This window comes from Engystomops pustulosus, chromosome 1, assembly GCF_040894005.1.
Source record: "Engystomops pustulosus chromosome 1, aEngPut4.maternal, whole genome shotgun sequence".
NCBI classification, from domain to species: Eukaryota; Metazoa; Chordata; class Amphibia; order Anura; family Leptodactylidae; genus Engystomops; species Engystomops pustulosus.
The window spans coordinates 286,481,293-286,505,876 of NC_092411.1; the positions used below are offsets into that span (position 1 = coordinate 286,481,293).

General features: G+C 42.1%; 2 protein-coding genes across 2 annotated transcripts; one reads left to right on the forward strand and one right to left on the reverse strand.

The window, feature by feature from the left end:
- Positions 1-1,446: 1,446 nt before the first annotated feature.
- LOC140113471 (vomeronasal type-2 receptor 26-like) lies at positions 1,447-8,255 on the forward strand. The gene is made up of 3 exons (XM_072132645.1): positions 1,447-1,824; positions 3,376-3,597; positions 7,224-8,255. The coding sequence occupies exons 2-3, from the start codon at positions 3,579-3,581 to the stop codon at positions 8,129-8,131; spliced, it is 927 nt and encodes a 308-aa protein (XP_071988746.1). The 5' UTR covers positions 1,447-1,824; positions 3,376-3,578; the 3' UTR covers positions 8,132-8,255.
- A 2,763-nt stretch (positions 8,256-11,018) lies between these two features.
- LOC140127916 (vomeronasal type-2 receptor 26-like) lies at positions 11,019-17,466 on the reverse strand. The gene is made up of 7 exons (XM_072149170.1): positions 17,442-17,466; positions 16,429-17,319; positions 15,373-15,502; positions 14,701-14,797; positions 12,208-12,287; positions 11,539-11,603; positions 11,019-11,113 (listed from the first exon to the last, which is right to left on the reverse strand). The coding sequence occupies exons 1-7, from the start codon at positions 17,464-17,466 to the stop codon at positions 11,019-11,021; spliced, it is 1,383 nt and encodes a 460-aa protein (XP_072005271.1).
- Positions 17,467-24,584: the final 7,118 nt, after the last annotated feature.

Sequence of the window (24,584 nt, forward strand, 5' to 3'; positions counted from 1 at the left end):
AGTGTTCCGCAGTAAGGCAAAGGTGATGTTACATGCTGAAGTATATAGCTGGTATCATCATCATAGAGAGGGTTTGTCTGATGGGTCAGTATAAAGAGAAGAGGACCTGAGACTGAGGAACTCCGATAGTGAGTGGAATATGAGAAGAGAAATATCCAGAAAAGGAGGCACAGAAAATGCGGTCAGATAGATAGGAAGAAAACCAAGAAAGTGCAGTGTCCTTTAGGCCAATAGAGCAAAGCCTCCTTGGGTGGAGCTGGTGGTCCACAGTAACAAACTCTGCCGAGAAGTCCCGAGGGATGCACAGAGAATGGATATGTTTGGATTTAGCAGTGAAGAGATCATTGGAGACTTTAGTAAGGCCCCTTACACACAAGCGAGTGTGATGTGACTAACTCACAATGTCCAGCACACTGAGTTCAGTTACAGTTGCTCAATGTTCGTGCCTGTAGTTCCAGCCAGCACATGGTGCGAGTCTGATGCAAGTTGGACGCATCACACTCGCTAGTGTGTAGGGAGCCTAAAAGCAGTTTCAGTGGTGTGCATAGTATGAAAACCAGATTGTAGGGGGTCAAGGAAGGAGTTAGCTGAGAGATAGTGGGTAAGTCGAGAATAAACCAGGTGTTCCAGGAGTTTGGAAATGAAAGGGAGGTTAGAAACTGGTCTGTAATTAGTAGCACTGGATGGGTCTAGGGAAGGTTTCTTTAGTAACAACCACATGCTTGAAAGAAGAGGAAATTACAAAAGTAGAGATAGAGAACTTAACATTTTAGTGAGGTGAGAAGTGACTGTTGGGGAGAGGAACTGTACCAGATGTGAGGGGATGAGGTCCTCTGTGACTGGCTCAAAGTGATCTCTGCCATGGGATTGCAGCCTGTGCGGCTAAGAAGACGTTAATGTCTGTTCGTGTTTTGAGTGTGTGAACTATGGTCTTGTCTTTTGTTTGGGTTAGCCACGGTTCCTTCTAGCTTAGCCCAGTCCTGCAAAAGGTTATTGCTATGATGGACAGCTCCTTCACTCTGCTACAAAAGGTGTGTCCTAGAGTTCCTTTATATACCTGCCCAGTCCTAGCAGACCTTGCTGGTTATGGGTTAACTCGGTTCCATATCTCCATTTTTGCTATTGCTTTTGACCTTAGCTATTGTACTCTTGACTACCCCTTTTCCTCTGCGATTGTGTACTGTACCTGCTTTCTTTTTGTGACCCAGACCGCTCATGATTTCTGTGTGTTATTTGTTTATTCATCTTGTTTTGTGTCTGCACAGTGGCTTGAGGTTGTCCCGTGTCCCCGCTAGGGCAGGTGAGGCAAGTAGGCACGTGCCAGCTTTCCACTGTACACCTTTGAAAGGAACAATCAAGTTATAAGAGGAAGGTCATCATGGCTGGTCCAGAGCAGCACTGGAGAATTATAAAGCCCTGAGGATTAACCCATTCAGCTAATACGTAGAATAGAAAAAAGGAATTTTTTCAACATACATGTTTCAATGTTCATGGTGGGGTCAATATTTTTCTCACAGATTGCCTTTCACGTTTCTTATTCATAGATCAGCTATGGAGCTACAGACTATTCCCTCACTAACAGACTCCTCTATCCACATGTTTTTCCGGGCTGTGCATAACAGCCATGTCCACTATATGGTAATAACCAAACTGTTGCATCACTTTGGATGGACCTGGATTGGGATTGTAGTATCAGACGATGATGCTGGAGAGAATGAGCTACAAATACTGAGGAAGTACATGGAGGAATACGGGATCTGTGCCGCCTTCATCATAAAACGTATAAAACAATATGCAAAACGATCTGAAAAGATTGAAAAAATGGTAAAAGACTCAGAAGTCCATGTAATTGTAATGTGCGGACCCTATGCTGAGTATGTGTTTGGTAATGTCATATACACTGAACTTTTAATCTATAACAAAACATTAATTGTCCCTCCCTCGTGGACCTCCATCTCCAGTGGTACAATAGGTCCATACACAGATTTAAATGGAAGTTTAGCTCTGGAATATTTATCGCCTCCTATTCCAGTTGAAGAATTTGATAAAAATTACATGAATGTCTCTAATATATTTCACGTCAGAGATTTCCTACAAATATTAGAATTAATATCCGGAAACTTTAATGATGAGTCATTTATTACGTTTATCGAAATTGATGATGTTGATGTTTACTATGTTGTACCAAGTCTGAGATATTTCCTGTCTTATGGGGTGACCCCTAGATTGTATCACAGTGTGGAAGCCATGGCTCGTGCTCTACATGATATGTTCTTATTTCTCAATCAGAAATTTAAGAACACTCCGACAATGCTTCAATTATATCATCATGTTAAAAAGGTGGGGGATTTGGTCAATTTCCTTAAAAATCTAAATTGGGCATAATCAGGGGTGAGCCAAGCCTTTCTGCTGCCTGAGGCGAGCTATAGAGAGACATCAGATGTGTCAGGACCAGATCCATCATATTGATTTGGTGTTAAAATAAAGCAACGCAAAATGCATACAGCGTACCACCATGTAGTATAAGATAGATACATCATACCACCATGTAGTATAAGATAGATACAGCATAACACTATGTAGTATACAATGTATACAGCATACGCCATGTAGTATAAAATGCATACAGCATGCCGACATGTAGTATAAAATGCATACAGCGTACTGCCATGTAGTATAAAATGCATACAGCATACCACCATGTAGTATAAAATGCATACAGTGTACTGCCATGTAGTATAAAATACATACAGCATATCGCTATGTAGTATAAGATAGATACAGCATACCGCCATGTAGTACAAGATAGATACAGCATACCACCATGTAGTATAAGATAGATATAGCATACCACCATGTAGTATAAGATAGATACAGCATAACGCTATGTAGTTTAAAATGCATACAGTGTACCGCCATGTAGTATAAGATAGATGCAACATACCATCATATAGTATAAAATAGACACAGTTTGTGAAACAAATTACTTTTGCATCATAAATATTTGGGAATGATGCATGTCCCACAGCCGTCCTGTGGTTATGAACACTATATCCAGGAGGTCACGCGCCTCAATAGTGTACGTGTGGTCAGCACTGTCAAAGTGCAGAGGTGGTCGTATACAAGGACATCTTAAATATTTCTAATATTTCTAACATAACTATAACTATGCGAAATTATCTACACATAGGTATTTAAAAAAAAAAATAAAATTGTGCCCACATGGGAATAACCTTTTGAGTGAAACAATAAGTAGTTGGGCTTTTATGGTGGTCACTACATCTGCATACAGCTCTTAATCTGGAGAGAGGAAGTCATACAGATATTAATAACATAATGAGATTATAATGATGATATCCTTCTTTCTTACCCCAGTTACATCACTACCTGAAACTGTTGAAGACGTCACATGACTCTGTGACCTCCGCTCCTTACTTTGATGAGAATGGAGAGACCGTCCACCCATATAAGATAGTGAACTGGTTCTATGAGGATAATGTTACCAGACGTAACGTTAATGTTGGGAATTATACACCCTGGGATGAGAAAAAACTTAATGTGGATGACCAAGCAATAAAATGGAGGTACACAAAAGAGGTAGGAGGCAGGAAAAATATATTCACAGTAATATAAACATTGTCACAATTTAAAACAAATGTGAACTAATATTTCTCATCATCCCGTAAGCTGGTTACAGAAAAGAAGTCTGCAAACTGTATTATTATTCCTGCTTTATTACATATATCTGACACCTTTTCTTTCATACATCGTTTAGTCCCTCTCCACAGGTGACACTACTGCCCCCACCAAAATATGTAGCCGATCTCATTATCCTAGTGTCTTTTCTCCCTCTTACTCCACTATATATAAGAAAACCATTTTAAATTATCACCCTTAACCCCCTGATGCTATGTGCCATAGCTGTACGGCACAGAGGTGTGGAGGTTTATGATGAGGCCTCACGGGCTGAGCCCTCTCCATACTCGGGGGGGGGGGGGGGGGGGGTTGGTGCATATTGCAGCAAACCCCCACTGCTAATAACCGCAGTTGGTGTAAAGTTGCCAGCAGCATTTAAAAGACGGCGGCGATCGGTCGTCAGACCCAAGGCTGTCTTCTTTCTGAAGATCTGTTTCAATGAGCCAGTGGCTCATTATAATGAATACTGTGTAAAAATGCCATATACTGCAATACAGCAATATTGCAGTATATGGTAGTAACGATCAGACCATCTAGCGTTAATGTACCCTAGAGCAGTGATGGGGAACCTTTTAGAGCCTGAGTGCCAAACTTCAACCAAAAGCCACTTATGTATTGCACAGTGCCAGCGCAGCAATTTAAGCAGTAATTTATTTCTCTTTGTTCTTTGACAACTTTCAATTGTTCAGCCTCCTAAGGACACCAATGCAGTTTAAAGGAGGAGGGCAAATTCATCCATCATTGTAGGAAGATTCTGTAGAAAGATTCTTTATGTCCAGTCTGGTGAACTTCATGCTGAGCTGATGGCCTGGGTGCCCACAGAGAGGGCTCTGAGGTCCGCGTCTGGCACCAGTGCCATAGGTTCGCCACCACTGCCCTAGAGGGTCTAAAAAGTAGTAAAAAAAAGTTTTAAAAAACTTTCAAAAATAATTTTAAAAAAGTAAAAAAAAAACCTAAAAGTTCAAATCACCCCCCTTTCCCTAGAATTGATATAAAACGTAACAAACAGTAAAAATCACAGACACAATAAATAAATAAAAACGGTTACTGCTGGCGGTGAACCACATAACTGAAAATAGCGCCCAAATGTCCGAAATACGACTTTTACACCATTTTACATCACATAAGAAATTGAATAAAAAGTGACCAAAATGTCGCAGACCTCAAAATGGTAGCAATTAAAACTTTGGCTCATTTAGCAAAAAATCACACCTTACACAGCTGTAAGTATGAAAAAGTTATTAGCGTCAGAAGATGGCGAAATTTTTTTTTCTTTTTCATACACATTTGTTTAATTTTTGAAAATGTGTTAAAGCACAATAAAAAGTTTTCTTAATCTGACCGGCGCTCAAAGTTGTTGTAATTCTTCTACAGCTCTGTTCATGGAAAAATGAAAAACTTATGGATATTTGAAGGTGGAGAGCAAGAAATGAGCAAAAAAACCCCTGCGTCCTTAAGAGGGTATCTTCCTTTATCTCTATCCTTCTCTCATTTTCTCATGTAGCAGAGAAAGACATTGGGGGTCATTTACTAAGGGCCCGATTCGCGTTTTCCCGACGTGTTACCCGAATATTTCCGATTTGCGCTGATTTTCCCTGAATTGCCCTGGGACTTTGGCGCACGCGATCGGATTGTGGCGCATCGGCGCCGGCATGCACGCGATGGAAATCGGGGGTCATGGCCGAACGAAAACCCGACGGATTCGGAAAAACCGCCGCATTTAAAACAAAAAATGTGTTGCGAAAATTACACTTACCTTCACCAGGTATAGGCCGGTGAATTTCAGGGCATTCCAGCGCACCTCCAGGGAACTTCAGCGCAGCGGCGGAGGAACTGCCTTAGTGAATCCCGGACGGACCCGAATCCACCGCAGAGAACGCGCCGCTGGATCGCGAACGGACCGGGTAAGTAAATCTACCCCATTATCCCTTATCTTATAGAAAATATCAATATAATGTTTAAATCAGTTTAAAATAGATTTTATTCGTGTAGTAACTCACACATAGACAAATACAGCCTCTTTACCAACCCAGAAATATTCAAATGTAGGGTTAACTGCATAACGTATTAAATTGTTAAATTTCTTATGGGACTTTATGTTTGAAATGGTACCGGATGCCATCAATGCAGATCTTCTGAGAAACAAAGTTCATAGGCTGAAGAAAAAGATATCTGCGCCATATGAGGATGATCCGGCAAAAAAAATCTCGAAAAAATGGACCCCTTAACGTTGGCTTAAAATCCTCATGCATCCGTTTCTTCTCTCAATACACATGTACACAAGAGCCACGACCTTTCAATATGCATGTCTAAAAGGAAGCGTCTTCCAATTTCCCAAAAAGTTTGATTAGTACCATATGTAGGAACTAAATTTCAGACTTGTAGGGACTTTAATATTCATGCAGCCCAGGACCCATGGTGGTCTTAATTCCCGCCTGGCTATACACAACGTTTTCTGGCAAGCCGAGAGTGAAGAAATCAGGAGTATATTTGATGGTGAGTTTTTGAGTTTACTACTTTCTCCTGACTTGTTCTTATGATGTCTCCAATGCAAGTATTACAATGTGGAAGCTTATTATAGTAGCTAGCTATCGCAGGTTATTTTCCCCTCATTAGATCCCAGTGTCCCGCTGCTCCAAAACCTGCTTACCTGGAAGCAGGAAAAAGCCTCGAGAAACAATCCACACCTGCTGCTATGACTGTGTGCCATGCTCAGATGGAGAGATCTCCAATATCACTGGTATATATTAATAATACACTTCCAACAAATTGTATTATCTCACGTGCCACATTATGATCTACTTGTACTTGGTAGTTCAGACTGTATTGTTAAAAGGGCTACAGATGAATCCATCCTTAGAATTGCCTGCCTCATGTTTCCATGCTGGCAGAAGAGGAAAAGTGAGCAAGTAGCCAAATAGAAGATCACACTATAGAGCCCTTCATGTTACTATAGAAGGATAGGGAACTCAAGAACTACAATGACTACAAGAAGAACTACAACACCTGTGTGGGAGCCATCCTATCTCATTGTATAACCACACATCGGGGTATTTGAAAAAGTTGAAGGTAAACTCAAGACAAGCATCGCTGTATAGAGAATAAAGCAATGCAGCACTCACACAATGCCCAATGATAGACCAGTAACCCTAAATGAGTGATACCAGGTCGAAAGAGAGGATAGTCAGGGATAGCCTGCGTTGACAATACGTGTGGTGGGTCTACTACCCCAGTATAAGTCATGCCGTCTGCCTGACTACCCTCTCCTACTTAAACATCTACTGTATATTTATCAGATGTTCATACAATATTCAGGGCAGCGCTGCTCAAATAGGATCGAACATAGTAGAGGTCCACTGAGGCCTTGTGTAAAACAAGCTTATATAACCTTACATTACCAACCACTTATCAATAACTTTATTCACAAATATCCAAAAATCTCATTAGACCTCATTAATGATCAATCATGTATAATATCTATTTTGTTTATAACTGAAGTCTGAAATTCACAGCATTATATTTTTCAGACAGTGATAACTGCATGAATTGTCCAACCGATGAATGGCCGAATGAGAAGAGAGACCGATGTCAGCCCAAAGTCATAGAATTCCTCTCTTACCAAACTGACGCGATCGCTTCTGCTTTTTTATTTCTCACAGTTTTTGGTTGTCTTGCCACTGGTTTGATATTTGGGACATTCATTATGTATCGGGACACCCCCATTGTTAAAGCCAATAACCGGAACCTGAGTTACCTCCTCCTGGTCTCCATCTTCCTCAGCTTCCTCTGTGTCTTCTTGTTTCTTGGTCGTCCCAGTGATATCACTTGTAGACTACGTGAGACAACTTTTGGGATCCTCTTCTCTGTAGCCATCTCTTCACTTCTCGCCAAGACCATCATGGTCTGTGTTGCCTTTAAATCCATCAAACCTGGAAGCTTCTGGAGAAAATGGTTGGGTGTGAAGCTGCCCTACTCCATAGTGATGTTGGGTTCATCTAGTCAAGCTGTTATCTGTGTTGTCTGGTTATCAGTCTCTCCTCCCTTCCAGGACCTGGACACTAAGTCTTATCAGGGAAGGATCATCATCCAGTGCAATGAAGGTTCTGTCTTGGCCTTCTACCTCATGTTGGGTTATATGGGTCTCCTGGCAGCTGTGAGCTTTGTTCTCGCTTTCATGGTGAGGACATTACCAGACAGTTATAATGAGGCCAAGTACATCACCTTCAGCATGCTGCTGTTCTGCAGTGTCTGGATCGCTATGATCCCGGCTTATCTGAGCACCAGAGGGAAATACATGGTGGCTGTGGAGATATTCGCTGTCCTGGCCTCCAGTGCTGGACTTTTAGGTTGTGTGTTTTTCCCTAAATTGTATTTTATTTTGTTAAAAACTGAAATGAATACAAAATCTTCACTTCTTGGTAAAAATACCAAATAATATTTGCAAAATTGTGTCCTGACATTCCTGATACTCTGAATATATACATATAATGTACTAATAGCCTGATAACATCTATTACAGATAGCGCTTATTCTTAGTGGATCATTTGTGATCTTGTCGTAGTCTGTGCACCAAAAGACTGAAAATAAAATTATATGGGTGTAGAAAATGATTTCTCTCTAATGGGATCATAATTTTTGTCTGAAAATTATTTAACATCACAAAAACCTACCATAAAAATGTAAAGATTATGTTGTAGACTGTATGACTGTAGACTTTCTTCTCTGATATTTACTATTAGTATATTTAGAAGCTTTCGGCAAGAAAAAAGTTAAGACATTTAGTCAAGATAATAAAACCAAGCATTTATATGACGGAAGTGAACCTTAGGACCTAAGTCTCGCCCCACAATCACAGAAGACAGACGTGTTCAAATATATGAGATGACATAATGCATAAGATGCAAATATATGAGATGACATAAGATGAGATATGAGATGACATAATGAATAATATATTTACAAAGAATATACAAAGTGAAAAGAAAGTGTCAAATTTGTAGAAATACAACGGGGCACATTTACCATACTTACCCGGTCCCTGCGCAATCCCGGATCCGGACTGTACGATAAGGATGAACTCTGCTGCGATTCACAAAGATCTTGCGCCCGATATCCTGCATGTGTCGCTTCCCTGATCAGGTCTGCCGGATTTCACCTTCTTCTTCCCAATGTATGTAAGTGCTTGGCTTGCGACACAATTTTCAAGTTAAATCCTGCAGTCTGTCCGAATCTGTCGGATTGTCCGATGGCCCGCACCCCGATTTGTGTCACATGAAAGCGAGTGCAATTGCGCGAAAATCTGATTGCATGTGCCAAAACCCCCTTTTAAATCTCTGTCCCAGCGGCGCAAAACGGAAATCATCGGGATATCCGACGAAAGTTTGGGGCACTTAGTAAATGAGCCCCAATGACCCCAATGACTTTTTTTTAAAATTCCGCCCATTTGGAGGTCTGATCTTCAGGGTTAACATCCAATAACCTTCACGTGTCTAAAGGAGCTTTCTACAATCGCCTCCTCTAGTGCGTGGATTAACACATTCAATGCTTTGGACATGACATACTGCCAAACATTTAGAGATACTAGAAAGATGTCTACCAACGGAAGTCTTTGTGGCCCAATTTTTATATTCGATTGTAACCATTTTTGATTCATGTTGGGATTGTTGGTGTGTACATTAGAAGAAACAATACCCATTAGTAGTGACACATCTAGCCACAAATTTGCAGCGGTGCTGACGTGCAGTAATAGAATATTGTAAAAGAATATGAAGATATTTTCTGATAATAGAAACAATTTGTTGGTATTTAGTACTGACAGTCGTACTAATTACCACTTCCTTGCATTTCACGTCACTGTCAATGTTATTAGTTTTATATAGATAATGCTGTCTGGTTTGGGTGAGATTTTCTGTTTGACTCTGTGCGAAAAAAGGTTGCCTATACCCTCTTGGCTACATCAATTTGATGAACTTCCACATCTGGAAGTTCAGGCCCTCTTAGCACACGCATATTTCCTATAGGAAAATTTTTAGTCCAAAAACAAGAAATAGTTTCGGCACCAACCACTAATGTTTCAACAGATCCCCACATATAGCTGTGAAAGGATAAAGACACAATAAACGTTGACTCGCCACAGTTCCAAAGGGTGTTGCTCAGCCCGAAGTAAAGGATACAAATGTGGAATATACTCCAAAAAGAAGCAAGGTGGCACTCACCGATGTGTGGAACTTTTCTTTATTCAGGCAAGGTGCAGTACGTTGACGTCATCTGCCGGCGCCGGGCACATTATAGGCGCAACAGCCCACAGGCGGCGTCAAGGCAACAGTAAACAACAAAGTGACGTGCAGGTAATGTATAAACACATTGACGCTACAAAGTTAAAAACAAAACAGTAATTGTATATACAATCTTTTTTCAGGGAAAACACTATAAATAGGTATATAAATAGCGGAATGTTTCTCCGGCGGACCAAAGCCGAGAGCAGTGCCATATTGTGACGTACCTAAGGAGTTGTTAGTAACACTGACCGACAGAAAACTTACAGGAATACAATAAGGTCATTCCTATCGTTCATACATAAAGGACCCATTGCGTTAAACCTTATAATGTAATTACTCTCCCGCTGCAGTAAAGTTTGATTTCTGTTTCCTCCCAGGGGATCCACTTTAACCTTTTCCATGCCAGCAAATTTTAGAATATTAGGGTTGCCATCATGACAAGTTCTAACGCGTTCGATCAATCATGGGCATCCATTGCCAGAGCTAATGGATCTCTGATGTTCTCTTAAGCGCACTCCTAATCTACGTATAGTTTTGCCAATAGAGAAAAATTTGGAGGGGCAGAAAATTATGTATACTACATGTGTGGATTTACAAGAGATAAAGGAGTGGACCTTTAAACTCTCTCCTCCAAAATGTATATATTTCAATTGGCTGTTGAACACACAAACATTACATGAACCACATTTATAATTTCTTACAGGAGCTCCTTTCTCTAACCAGGTGGAGCGAGGGGTGTGGAATCTACTTCTAACCAGCATACTTCTAACAGACGGGGAGCATCTAAACGCATTGATGGGTTTAGTGGTAGTGATCTCCTTCAACTGTGGGTGCTGTTCTAGAATACCCCAATTGTTCTGGATCCCAAATGATCTTTTCACAGGGGCTAAACTCAAATGGAAATGCAAATCTCCTTTTATTGTGTCTATTATTGTGGTTATGTTTGACTTTATCCCTTTGAGTTTTTTTCAATAATTGGGATAATGGAGTAACTTTACTGTATGCTTCCTAAAACAGATCTATCGGGTATCCCCTTGCCAATAGTCATTCTCTCAACTCTCCAGCCTGAAAGTTAAATTGCGTTAAGTCGTAATAGTTGGCTATACGGTAATCCTTTTTTAGTATGCACTTGATGGAAACTGTGGTAATGCAACAGTGAATTGGTAGTCGAACTCTTTCTGAATGCAGTGGTCCTCAATTCACCTCCTACTTCTTTTACCCTGACGTCCAAAAAGTCGAGCTGTCTTTCACCATATACTGCAGTAAAACGCATATTCATCAAATGCTCCACGAACTCAAAAAACTGGGTACAGGTGCCCTCCCATAAGATAAAAATATCGTCCACATATCTGTGGAACGCCTTCACGTTTGAGACGAAGGGGTTGTCCAGAGAAAAGATGTAACGGCTCTCGAAAAGAGCGAGAAAAAGATTGGCCAACTTGCATGCCACCGGAGTGCCCATGGCATGGCAAATTTTTAGTAATGTGCTCAGGATGGCAACTATTGGCACATCGAGTTGTATGTCCTGTAGATCGTTTGCGGTAGAGAGAGGTAATTATTTTACCATTTGTAGAATCACTGATGAGCATGAGATCTACAAATGGAATATCAACCACTTTACAATAGTAGCTAAAAGGAAGTAAAAAAAAATTAACAGGCCATCTTCTGTGTACATTCCATACCAACAAATATAAACTGTATAAGGATTATGATCAGAAAATAAAGTTCCTTACACCAGGCAACAAAATTGTTGACCAGGAAGCTAGAGAATTTAGCGCCCATTGGGCAACTTTGTAGTTGGATGTAAAATACATTATAAAATGAAAAAAAACAAAGTGAGGATATATTTATACAAAGGAACATCCTTGCTGTATTTCCTGAGGGAATATGAGATTACCTTTATCACCAATGTGTGTGGTATGGAAGTATACAAGGAGGTCACATCCACCGAGATCCAAGCATCATTATGTTTTCTTGTCATATAGTCAAAGCAATTCTTTGCTATCTTCAATATATGTTAATATGTGAAAATGGCTGCTGCAGCACTACAGCCCATTAATTTTGGTGGAGAAACTGAGAACCCATTTTCATGGGTGCTCCTGTTACGGCTCAAGGGGACACCCATGCCCCTCTCCGTGGCGCACCCCGGCCCTCACTTACCTCTCTACGATCCTGCTCCCGTCCTGCGTGCACGTCCCCGGTACCTAGGGGGCGCCCGCACCCGCGGGCTCACCACTGATTGGCGCTGGCCACTTCCGGGTTTCTATAAAGACCGGTGACTCCCTTCATTCCCAGACAGATCTTTGAGCTATTCTGCGATAAGAGAAAGGAACAAGGAAAGGAACCAAGGAACGTTCCAGACATTGCAAGGAGAATCTGTGCCTGTACTGTGCCAGTGCTAGACACTTCATGGGGGGCTTGTCCTGTCTGCCCATAGTGTCCCGGAAATGCCAGCACCTAGGGTTCATGGGAGAAGCGTCCCTAGGTGTGAACACAGTTTCTCAATGCCGGGCAGTTCCGGTGGTCCTCAGTGTTGGTACCCGCACTCCAGTGCAAGTTTCAGCTTTCTTGGACTCTGGCCCTGCTGGGAACTTTGTGGATGCCACTCTAGCCTCCCAGCATCACATTCCGGTGGTTCCTCTCGAGAAGCCCCTAGCCATATCCTCGGTCAGTTGACAAGTTTTATCCGATCCGGATCTCTTCTCCTGTGTCTTCCCTGGCTGCAACTACACGCCCCGGTCCTCAAATGGAAGACAGGGGAGGTCCTGCGTTGGGGATCAGCATGCTAGTCACGCTCTGTGGTAACACCTCTACCGATCCTGACTTCTTCTGTGTACCTCAAGTCTCTGAAGGGTCTGCCAGCATGCTTCCGGGACTTTGCTGATGTTTTTTTCCAAAAAACAGGCAGTGACTTGACACCGCATTGTCCATATGTTTGCCCAGTGGACCTGTTGCCTGAAACCTCGCCTCCTAGAGGCTGTGTTTACCCTCTCTCTGTTCCTGAGCCGGCTGCCATGTTCGAGCACATCAACGAGAACCTGCAAAGAAGTTTCATATGCAAGTCCTCCTCTCCGGCTGTTGCATGAGTTTTTTTTATCACCAAGAAGGACGGCTTTCTATGTCACAGTAAAAAAATGCTACCCCTTGCAGTTGATTAAAGAGCTCTTACAGTGTCTGCGTGGTTCCAAAGTGTTCTCCAAGCTGGTCCTACTTGGGGCCTACAACCTCGTCCGGATCCGCAAGGGAGACAAATGGAAGACAGCGTTTAACACCCGTGATGGTCATTTTGAATACTTAGTGATGCCATTCAGACTCTGTAATGCTCCTGCTGTCAATAAGTAGGTTTTGAATGACATTTTCAGGGATCTTCTGTATAAGTTTGTCATGGTCTACCTGGACGACATCTTGGCGTATCCTCCAGCCATACGAGCCATACAGAGGTTCTTGGGTTTGGCAAACTATTATTGGCAGTTTATTCCACATTTTTCCACTCTGGTGTCTCCCATTGTGGCATTTACCAAGAAAGGTACCAATTCCCGTGCTTGGCCCCCTGCGACTGAAGAAGCTTTCCCCAGGTTGAACTCCGTTTTCCCCTCTGCTCCTGTTTTCACTAGGCCAGACTCTGAGAAACCCTTTCATCTTGAGGTGAATGCATCCTCCATGGGAGCTGGAGCAGTGCTCACCCATAAAGGGCCTAAGGGCCGAACTCTCACATGCGGTTATTTTCCAGGACTTTTTCTTCTGCAGAGAGAAATTACTCTATTGGTGACAGAGAACTGTTAGCCATCAAGCTTGCTCTGGGGGAGTGGCGGTATCTATTGGAGGGAGCTCTCCATCCCATTTGTGTGTACACAGACCACAAGAACATTCTATACCTCCAGACTGCCCAGCGCCTGAATCCCAGGCAAGCCCGTTGGTCGTTGTTCTTCTCACCCATCAACCTTTTAATCCACTTCTGTTCTGTGGAGAAGAATGTCAAGGCTTATGCCCTGTCCCGTGCCTCGAATGTCGTATGAGAAGAGCTAGTTTCTCGGCATATCACCTCTCATGAACAACTTGCTGTTGCAGCTCCGGTGGATCTTCAGCAGCTACCTTCTGGCAAGACATATGTCAGACCTGCTCTCCGGAAGAGGATTCTGTCTTGGGGACATTCATCGCGATTGGCTGGGCACCCAGGGGTGCAACGTTCCATGGCCCTCATCTCCTGCTACTACTGGTGGCAAGATCTGGTCAAAGACGTTTGGGATTTCGTGGGTTCCTGCTCCTCCTGTGCCTGTAACAAAGCCGATACCCAGTCACCCGTGGTCTCACATGGCTATGGACTTTATCACTGATCTTCCTCTCCTCTGGCAATGCTGTCATCTCAGTGGTGACGGCCCGGTTTTCCAAGATGTCCCATTTTGTTCCCCTTCCAGGTCTTCTGTCTTCTCCATGGCTTGCCAGTTTGCTCTTCCAACATATCTTCTGGCTACATGGACTTCCACAAATCGTGTCTCACATCGGGTCCAGTTTGTATCCAAGTTCTGGTGCTCTTTGTGTAACTAGCTGCAGGTAAATTTGGACTTTTCTTCTGCCTAACACTCTCTGTCACTTCATCTCAGCCAGTCAGGATAACTGGAATGATCTGCTACCATGGGCTGAGTTTTCCTATAACTCCCTGGTTTCTGGGTCTTCTGGGGCAGCTCCGTTCTTCATTGTCTATGGACGAATACCCTGCTCTCCTCACCTGCTTTTCACTCTCTCTGATGTCCCTGCTGTAGAGGACCTGGTGCAGGACCTCAAATCCATTTGGCAACAAACCTGTCAGTCTCTCCTCCGAGCCACTGATCACACCAAGACTCAGGTTGATTAGAAGCGTAGGACTCCTCCTGTCTTCTCTTCAGGTGACAAGATACGTCCGGCTGAAGATGCATAACTACAAGCTTGGCCCTCGCTTCCTTGGTCCTTTTGAAGTTATCAAGCGCATCAACCCAGTGGCCTACCAACTCTGCCTTCCTCCATTTATGCACATCCCAAACTCCTTCCATTTCTCCCTCCTGAAGCCTGTCATTTTGAACCACTTCTCTCAACATTCTCCTCCTATTGCTCCTGAGGGTGTCTCTACTGATGTCTATGAAGTCAAGAGGTGCTGGACATTAAGACCTTGAGGGGTAAGCGGTTATTCCTTGTAGACTGGAAGGGGTTCGGGCCTGAGTAGAGATAAGGGAGCCCAAAGAGAATATCTTGGATCAAAGTCTCTTCCAGAGGTTGCTTGGGACCAAGAAGAGGGGGAAGCCGAAGGGGGGGCAATGTCACAGGCGCTCCCGCAATTTATGTCACGGATCGCGGGCACAGAACAATTCCCATATTCTGTTCTGAAAAATTTTCCTCAGCAGCAGGCAAGTGGGCAAAGACTAACTTCTTCCTGTCTTTGCTCTTAAGCTTTTTCAGGTTTAGAATGCCCACAGTTCCCATGTTGCCTTGTGATTTCTCATCAAGTAATTTAGGATTAAATTCAGTGATATTCTTACAAGTAAATCTACTGAACACTACATATTGAAAATACAGGATGTATGTATTAACTAGCCTGGCAATTTCCCTCACAAAGAGGAGCATGCTGCATGTAATAAGTAGTAGAGACTAGCAATGAAATAGTTACATCAAGTGTATTGATTGTGCTGTGTGAGTACTTACAGTTAATAACTTTTGTGTTGTACAGAATATGGCTGGAGACCACAAGGTAGGAGAAGGAGGTGCAGCAGAGTTTATGACACCGTATTTGGCGCAGAAAGACAGAAAGTTCTGTGGAATCACAGACTGAGATGGATGGACTAATAGAGAACCTGGAAGAGATATTATCTCACTATTCTGTGTAGGCATCCACAGCTACTTTAGGAATATGTGAAAGTTATAAGGATATCAAAGTAATTGCTAGATATAGGTAATCAAGGTAATAGTCAAAGTTTTTCTACAACACAAGAGCTACTCATTTAAATAAAATATCAGTGTTGTGCTTTATCACAAAGAAAAACCGTCTATGACACATTAGCCAAAGAAAAAAAAAGGAAAAGAATCAACTTGACTGACAGAGAAACTAGACAGAGAAAAGATACATCTTCTTCAAACTAAACCCAATGTGGGGGAGCGAACTGTGCTGCCAATGGCCATGGGGTAGATACAGATAGCAGTATAATTGTGTTCTTGGTATATTGCATGTCTGCTGCAGAGTCTCAAAAGTAAGAAATACATTTTGCTCATCTACATCTCCCAGGAATTCCACTACAAACCCTCCACTCCTCTCATCCTTCAAGGTCAAACAAGTCAAGAAGACCATGGTTCTATAGAATTGGCAACTCCAAAATTACATTATGTTGATACACATTTATTATTTTAGTTTAATTTCTACATAATTGATATACAACATCAATCTTTAATATTAGGAAAGTATTTTCCAGAGATCATTTTGTATTTTTACCAAGCAGGGAAGTTTTTGTATTCATTTCAGATCTTAAAAAGATGATGTAACATTTTGGGAAAAACACACAACCTAAAAGTCCAGCACTGGAGGCCAGGACAGCGAATATCTCCACGGCCACAGTGTATTTCCCTCTGGTGCTCAGAAATGCCGGGATCATAGCGATCCAGACACTGCAGAACAGCAGCATGCTGAAGGTGATGTACTTGGCCTCATTAAAACTGTCCGGTAATGTCCTCACCATGAAAGCCAGAACAAAGCTCACAGAGGCCAGGAGCCCCAAATATCCCAATACAGAATAGAATCCAATAATAGAACCTTCATTACAGCGAATGATGATCCTTCCCTGATAAGACTGAGTGTCCAGGTCCTGGAAGGGAGGAGAGACTGATAACCAGACAACACAGATAGCAACTTGGATAGATGAGCCCAAGATCACTATGGAGTATGAAAGCTTCATACCCATCATTTTTCTCCAGGAGCTTCCAGGTTTGGTGGATTTAAAGGCAACACAGACCATGACGGTCTTGGCAAGAAGTGAAGAAACTGCTATAGAGAAGAGGATTCCAAAAGTTGTCTCACGTAGTCTACAAGTGATATCACTTGGACGACCAAGAAACAAGAAGACAGAGAGGAAGCTGAGGAAGATGGAGACCAGGAGGAGGTAACTCAGGTTCCGGTTATTGGCTTTAACAATGGGGGAGTCCCGATACATAATGAATGTCCCAAATATCAAACCAGTGGCAACACAACCCAAAACTGAGAGGAATGAAAAACTTGAGGCAATTGTGTCGGTCTGGTAAGAGATGAATTCTATGACTTTGGGCTGACATCGGTCTCTCTTCTCATTCGGCCATTCATCGCTGGGGCACCTGATACAGTTAGCACTGTCTGAAAAAAATAATGGGCCACATTTATCAAAACTTGTGGAAACTGCACTATGTTGAGTTTGCCTGTGGAGTGTGCAAGAAGCACTTAAATTATCCCAAAATCCTTTGCACTGCAATACTTACAGATTCCTGCGGTGTTGATGGCCATGGGGAATTCCTGACCTGCGTCTCTATACTTTTTAAAAACCTGCAAACTTTTTGTTTGTTACATAAACGCCAGGTCGGTCATGGGTTTTACTTGCTGTTCTGTTTTGATTGATTGACCACTACGCCTGCTTCTTTCCTGCAGCTTAGCTTTCTTTCAGCAGTAGTTAACCCATGGAGATTGAAAAGATTCACACTCCTCAACTGCTCTCTGTGCTGTCCGAATCTCTGAGTTATGGCCCAATTACCTTTCAGGCCGGTGGTTTGAGATCACATATGAGACATGCCTACTCTTCATTTACTGCTTGATAAAGATGTTTTTAGCTTCACAACTTCCTCATGTTTGATCTCTGGTGTCTTGACTTTGGCTTGTTTCTCTGACCTTTCTCCTGTCTAGTTTTTTTGTACTGTGCTGTTTCACCTGGTTCTGTTTTCAGTTTTTATTGTTTTGTCTGTGCTTTGTTGTGTGCAATGGTTTACTATCTAGTCACGTTCCTGTATCCCCTCATTACTGTTTAACCAGCCAATAAAATTTGTATGTAGAATTTGCTGGTTCCAGTTCACTATGGGTGATGTAGCAGATCTTGTGAACTGCATGAAGGGCTTGGTATTTCCCTAAGCTAACTAATCCCATGCTCTCTCTCAATGCTAGGCCATAGATACTGCAGGACCTCTTGCTGGGCAACTTTCTTTTTCACCCCAGACACATACATGAAGATATTGCTCCTGGATCGTTTCTATAAAGAACATAAAAATTTTAAACATCATGGGAATCATGTTTGCTAGGTTTTAGGGTAAACCTTCATGTCTCCCAAGCTCAATAGTTAGGTGTTGTTATCTTCCTATAGCAACGAGATCCGCAAATTTGGGTCCTTAATCCCCCTCAACTTGTGGAGGAACGGAGATCTGTGGATCATTTTTATCACTCCTTGGGGTCTGTATATGCTGAGTCTGATGATATTGCTGTTATGGAATCCCAACTCCTCTCCCTACAACAAGGTGAACGATTGGTTGAGGATTATTACATGGAGTTTCACCAACACAGTGTAACTGAACGGGTGTGTACCTTCCTCAAGCCCTTAACAACCAGGACCTTTTTCATTTTTGATATGAGTTGCTCTATGAGGGCTTGTTTTCTGCGTAACAAATTGCTCGTGACAGTGTTTAATATCCCATGCTATGTATTGGAAAGCAGGGAAAAAAATTCCGAATGCAGTGAAAATTATGGGAAAACGCATTCGCACCATTTTGTTGTGGACTTGGATTTTACCTCCTGTACAAAAATAAATTCTTCATTTTGCCATCTCCTGGCGCTAATAACTTTTTCATACTTCAGTGTACAGAGCCGTGTGGTGTAATTGTTTTCAACTTTTGTTGAAATTGTAAATGCTACCTACAGGACTGTACTGCCTTTTTATTACTTTTTATAGAATTTTTTATATTTTGCAAAATGACAAAAAAGTGGCATTTTCGACTTTGGCCGCTATTTTATGTTATAAAAATTATTATATTTTGAGAGATCAGACACTTTGGGATGTGGTTATACTTAACATGTTTAGAATTTTTACTGTTTATGTATAGTTATATTAGTTCTAGGGGAAGGGGGGATTTGAATTTTTAGGTTTTCTTTTTATCTCATTTTTTTTAACTTTTTTATTTAGTTCTTTACTATTTTTCAGACCCCAGGGATTCTGATTGATCCTACTACAGTATGGCACATTGTAATAGATGGCCTAAAATCACACAGCCTCTGGTCTTTGGGGGCGACAATCCAAGCCAACAGATTTTTGGCCCAGGCAAGGATCAAAGAGTTAACACCCACAATCTGTGCTCCCAGACAAGATGTCAGATTGGGAGAATGCTTTATGTCTCTACAGTGGCAAGTTCAGGCATTTTCTGCAGAACTGCCCCACCAGACCCAGTTCAGTGGTAGTTGTGTATTTATGTTCTATGGATCAGAACCATTATGGCAACATCCCATTTAAAAAGATTTTTTGAGTGTGAATAATTTTGCTTAAGTGTCACTTAATAATCACTTGCTCTAGCAACAGCATCTTCTGTGGTGTTACATTAAGATTCTTTTGTTGATTGAGCTGTATTAGGACTTATTTTTTGCGGAATTGTTGTACTTTCTATTGGAATCATTAAGATGTAAATGTGACATTATGATCACTTTTTATTGCTTATTTTGTTTGGTTAAAAGGTGCCAAAATCCTAATTTTTGTCATGTTTTTTACTATTTATTTTACTGTATTCTCCATGTGGGTTCAGTAATGATTTTATTTTAATGTATGGGTTGTTACAGACATGCTGGTACCATATAGGCGCAGATTGTCTATGGGATATGTAGGAGTTTTATAATATATGGGGCATTTAGGGGACTTTCAAAATTTTTTAATTTTATTAATTTATTTGTAAACATTTTTAGCACTTTTTTTTTTACTTTTTTTATTGTCCCATTCTGGGACTAGAAAAAGTTTCCATCTCATTGCTTGTTCAAAATAATACACTGCAATACTGATGTATGGTGGTGTATTGCAGTAGTCAACCTATGTAGATGCATGGGGTCACATGCATAGTCACAGATCATGTAGGAAATCAGGGGGTGACGATTGAAGTGGGGGCCGGTGAGAAAGCCCTAAAGACGCTGCAGTCATGACCGCAGCGTCTGCACTGATCCCAGCTGTCGCATACAACCGAGCACCTGCACACTGTCACCTTTTACAGTTGTTGCAGTTACAGTTTTGTGCAGGACGAAAATGCTCGTCCAGGTGCGGGAATTAGGCACTAACTTGAACATGCATTTTCGGCCATGGTTGGCAAAGGGTTGACTTTTATTTTTTTGTTGTATAACCCGTATAGCATAGATAACATGTTATTTGTACTTGGGTCAGTATGATTGCAGTGAAATCCCATTTATATAGCTTTTTTATGTCTGAATAAATTTTCTGAATAAAAATGCATTTGGAGAGAAAAATTGCTTGTTTTTGTATCGCTATAATCTAAGTGGTGTAACATTTAGATTTTTTTGTTGATTGAGCTGTATTAGGGCGTATTTTTTGCATGCTTATTTGTACTTTTTATTGGAATTGTTGTGGTGTAATTGTGACATTTAGATCACTTTTTATTGCTTTTTATGTTTGGTTGGATGTAAAAAATTCTGAATTTTTGGGTTGTTTTTCATTATTTTTTTTACGGTGTTCACTGTACGGGCTTGGTAATGATTTTATTTTATTGTATGTGTTTTATGGAGGTGGCAATATATCATGTGTACTGTTTGGTGATTTGAACTTTTTTTTACATGGAGGAGTTTGGTCATTAATGCACCATTTTGGGGACTTTTATTACTTATTATTATTTTATTTTTATTGGAGCTAATATTTTTACAGTTTTTTTCCCCTTTTTTACCTGTTCCATTGTGGGACTAATGTATGACAGTGTATTACAGAGTCAGCTCATGCAGCCAATGCATAGGTCGAAATGCATAATGTCTCATTGTCCTGCTGCAGGCAGCTCTGGCTTCCACGTCTGGACGCTGGAGCTGCCATAGAGATGATTGGAATCCCTGAAACTGGCACTGGGGGGCTGGACGATGATGATGGTGGTGCACACAGAAGCTCTACATGATCCGCAGTCATGTTTGACATTAGCGCCTAAAGAGTTAAATGGGTTGTCAACTTTTCAATAAATCTGTCTCTGCATGTATAGTATATGTACCTGTGTCTTTGGCTCCTGTGAGAGCTTCAGTCTTTCCCTGTTCTCTACATGCTGCACTTTGCATCTCTACATAACTTCCTGTTTCTCGCTCCTTCAGTACGTCTGTCATGGCAGCCTCCAGTGTGTCTTTTTCCTCTCTGTCCATCTCACTGACTGAGACAGGGAGAGAGGAGGGGGAGTAGCAGGGTGACTCTTAATCTCCTGCTGCAGGTGCCTCCTATTTACCAGAGTGCACAGAGAGTCTACAGACAGCAATAAAGCAAGCACCAGGGATGATGGATGGATTGGTGAGCATTCATTATTATTAAGGCAGTAAAGGCACATAGGCAATTTATGTTAAATAGTGGTCAGCCCCTTTAAACAGCTTGGATTGAGGCTATCGTGATCCCAGCTTTTACATGGGATTCCCGGCTAACATGTGCAGCAGGAATCCCACACTGCTGTCACCATTGACAGTTGTCACAGTGGCATCAAGATTCTTCATATAGGATTCTACAGTTGGGTTAAATTGTATGTCCAATTTTTCTATTTGTCACTGCTATTTACCAGTGATATTGGAGATCTCTCCTTCTGAGCATGGCACACAGTCATAGCAGCAGGTGTGGATTGTTTCTCGAGGCTTTTTCCTGCTTCCGGGTAAGCAGATCTCTGAGCAGCGGGACACCGGGATCTAAGAGAGGGAAAATAATATTTGATACCTTATTCGTAGAATTTAACAGGAGGCTGTGATAATTTCAATTAAAGGAACACTGTCACTAGATTTCACCCCATTAAACTTCTAGACCCCAACAGGTAGGGTATGAAAGGTCCTTCCTAGAATCCACTCTTTCCCAATAAAAATATCTCCTCTCCTTGAGATAACTCAAGTTTAGAGACTGCAGGGGATGGTCACTTCAGATGCCCCTATATTCGGGCCTATAGATCCTAGAAACATACAGACATATATATAGTTATGGACCCTTCAAAACTTTAAAACCCAGTAATGCCAGCACTGATTGGAGGTGTTAGAGGTTTAAATATTGCTGGAAAATTTGCTAGCGGCTTTTAAATTCCTGTGGCTATGCCCGTCATTTTGGAGAAAATCATTGGGGACAACACCAAAAATGACAGTTAAAGAGTTTAAGAATTAAGAATTTAATAATTAATGGCAGACGGGGGTCACAATATGAGGTGGAGATGAGAGGCCACAATATGAAGGGGGGGGGGGGGTGAGGGGATACAATATGAGGGCGAGATAAGTGACCACAATATGAAGGTGAGATGAGGGGACATAATATGAAGGGGGGGATGAGGGGATACAATATGAGGGGGAGATAAGTGACCACAATATGAAGGGGAGATGAGGGGACATAATATGAAGGGGGGGATGAGGGGATACAATATGAGGGGGAGATAAGTGACCACAATATGAGGGGGAGATGAGGGGACATAATATGAGTGGGAGAAGAAATGCCACAATATGAGGGGGAGATAAGGTGCCACAATCTGAGGGGGAGATGAGGGGCCACAGTATGATAGGGAGATAAGGGGCCACAATATGAAGGGAAGATGAGAGGGGGCCACAATATTAGGGAGAGATTAGCAAGGCCACACTTTGAGGGGGAGAGGAGAGTGGCTTCAATATGAAGAGGTGAATGATCCCATAGCAGTTGACTTCTTAGCTTTCTTATGATTTTTAATCATAATTCTTTTGATTCTTATATCTAATAACTGATGGACACAGTAATATTTCAGGATTGAAATGAGGTTTTTGTACAGAAAATGTGCAATATGCATTAAAACTAAATTTGACAGGTGCAAATGTATGGCATACCCTTATCATTTGCTTGATTTGAATACTCCTAACAACTTTTTACTGACTTACTGAAGCACTAAATTGGTTTGGTAACCTCATTGAGCTTTGAACTTCATAGCCAGATGTATCCTGCAAAGCAGGTTGGACTTGTTGCGGCGTGGTACCACCAAGTCGTTCCACAGGCAGACTTTGTCTGCATGGCAGCCAAGGCGTAGTACAGAATCATGAGCTAGGCAGCACATGATCAGAGTCGGGGACGTAGTGGTAGGTCAGGACAGGCAGCAGGGGTTCGGAGTCAAGTCACAACGGGAAATCAGGATAATTGCAAAGGAATACAGCTTTCTCTTAGGCATGGAAGCACACATATATCCGGCAGGGGACACAGGAAGAAACCGGGAATTTATAAGGGAAGGCAGTAGGTCAGTGCCAATTATCGGCGCACTGGCCCTTTAAATCTCCACAAGCCGGGGTGAGCGCCCTAGGAGATGGGGACGCGCACGCCAGACGTTGGGAGCCATGGAGACCGCTGCTGGAGCCAGTAGAGGTGAGTTCTCATGCAGTCAGGATCCGGGGCACAATCAAGGCACCCATGACAGTACCCCCCTTTGTACTAGTTATTCTATATCAGGAACATCAGAAGGAATGGCAAGAAGAAGAGGTGGGAGTGGAAGTCATCCATAGACATTGAAGAAGGGAGCATTACCAGCGGATTCAGAGTTTAGAGAATTATAAGAGAATTCCACCCTAAGTAAAAGGGAGGACCAATCGTCCTGTTGAGCAGAAACAAAGTGCCGTATATAGCAGCCCAGAGTCTGGTTGACTATTTCTACCTGCCTGATGATGATATGCAGAGGAGAAGTCCAGTTTGACCTGCAGTTTATCACAGAAGTATGGCCAGAACTTGGAAATAAACTGGACCCCATGGTCCGAGACAATGTGTAGGGGAAGACCATTTAGCCAGAAGATATGGAGAAAGACCTTCTGGCTTGAGAGGTAACAACTTGTTATGGGCACAGGAAGCACAGGAATTTACTAAATATCGAACGCCCTTGACCAGATCTGGACACCAATAGTAACAAGATATGAGAGCGGCAGACCTCTGCAGTCTAGGGTGCCCAGCCACACAAGAGCAATGTCTCCAAGTTAGTATCCTCTTCCAAAGAGCAGGTCTGACATAAGTCTTGCCAGAAGGATGATGCCGCAGATCCACAGGAGCGGCAACAACCAGTCATTGTGGAGGAACAAGATGACGAGGAGCTGGTTCTTCCCCAATGACGTCAGAGGCACGAGAGAGAGCATCGGCCTTAACATTCTTCTCTACTGTACGGAAGTGTATCATAAAATTGAAATGGAAGAAGAAGAAGGACCAACGAGCCTGTCAATTGAGAAGCTTGGCGGTCTGGAGGTACAGGAGATTCTTTTGATCCGTGTAGATACAGAACAGATGAAGAGCTTCTTCCAGCAGATAACGCCACTCTTCCAAGGCCAGTTTTATGGCCAGAAGCCCCCTTTCCCTTTTGGAGTAGTTTCTCTCTGCAGCAGAGAAAGTCTTGGAGAAGAAACCACAGATGAGCGTTCGGCCATTGGGCCCTTTCTTGGTAAGAATAGCT

Bases quoted from the DNA above. Each gene is read 5' to 3' on its own strand.
- LOC140127916 (XM_072149170.1), bottom strand. From the start codon at position 17,466: ATGGCCATCAACACCGCAGGAATCT. The intron at 14,798-15,372 runs GTTAGTCTTTGC...TGGTGTGATCAG, and splicing joins AAGAGCAAAGACAGGAAGAA to TGGCTCGGAGGAGAGACTGA. The intron at 12,288-14,700 runs GTGAGGAGAGCA...CTCTTATCGCAG, and splicing joins TCAGAGAGAGTGAAAAGCAG to AATAGCTCAAAGATCTGTCT.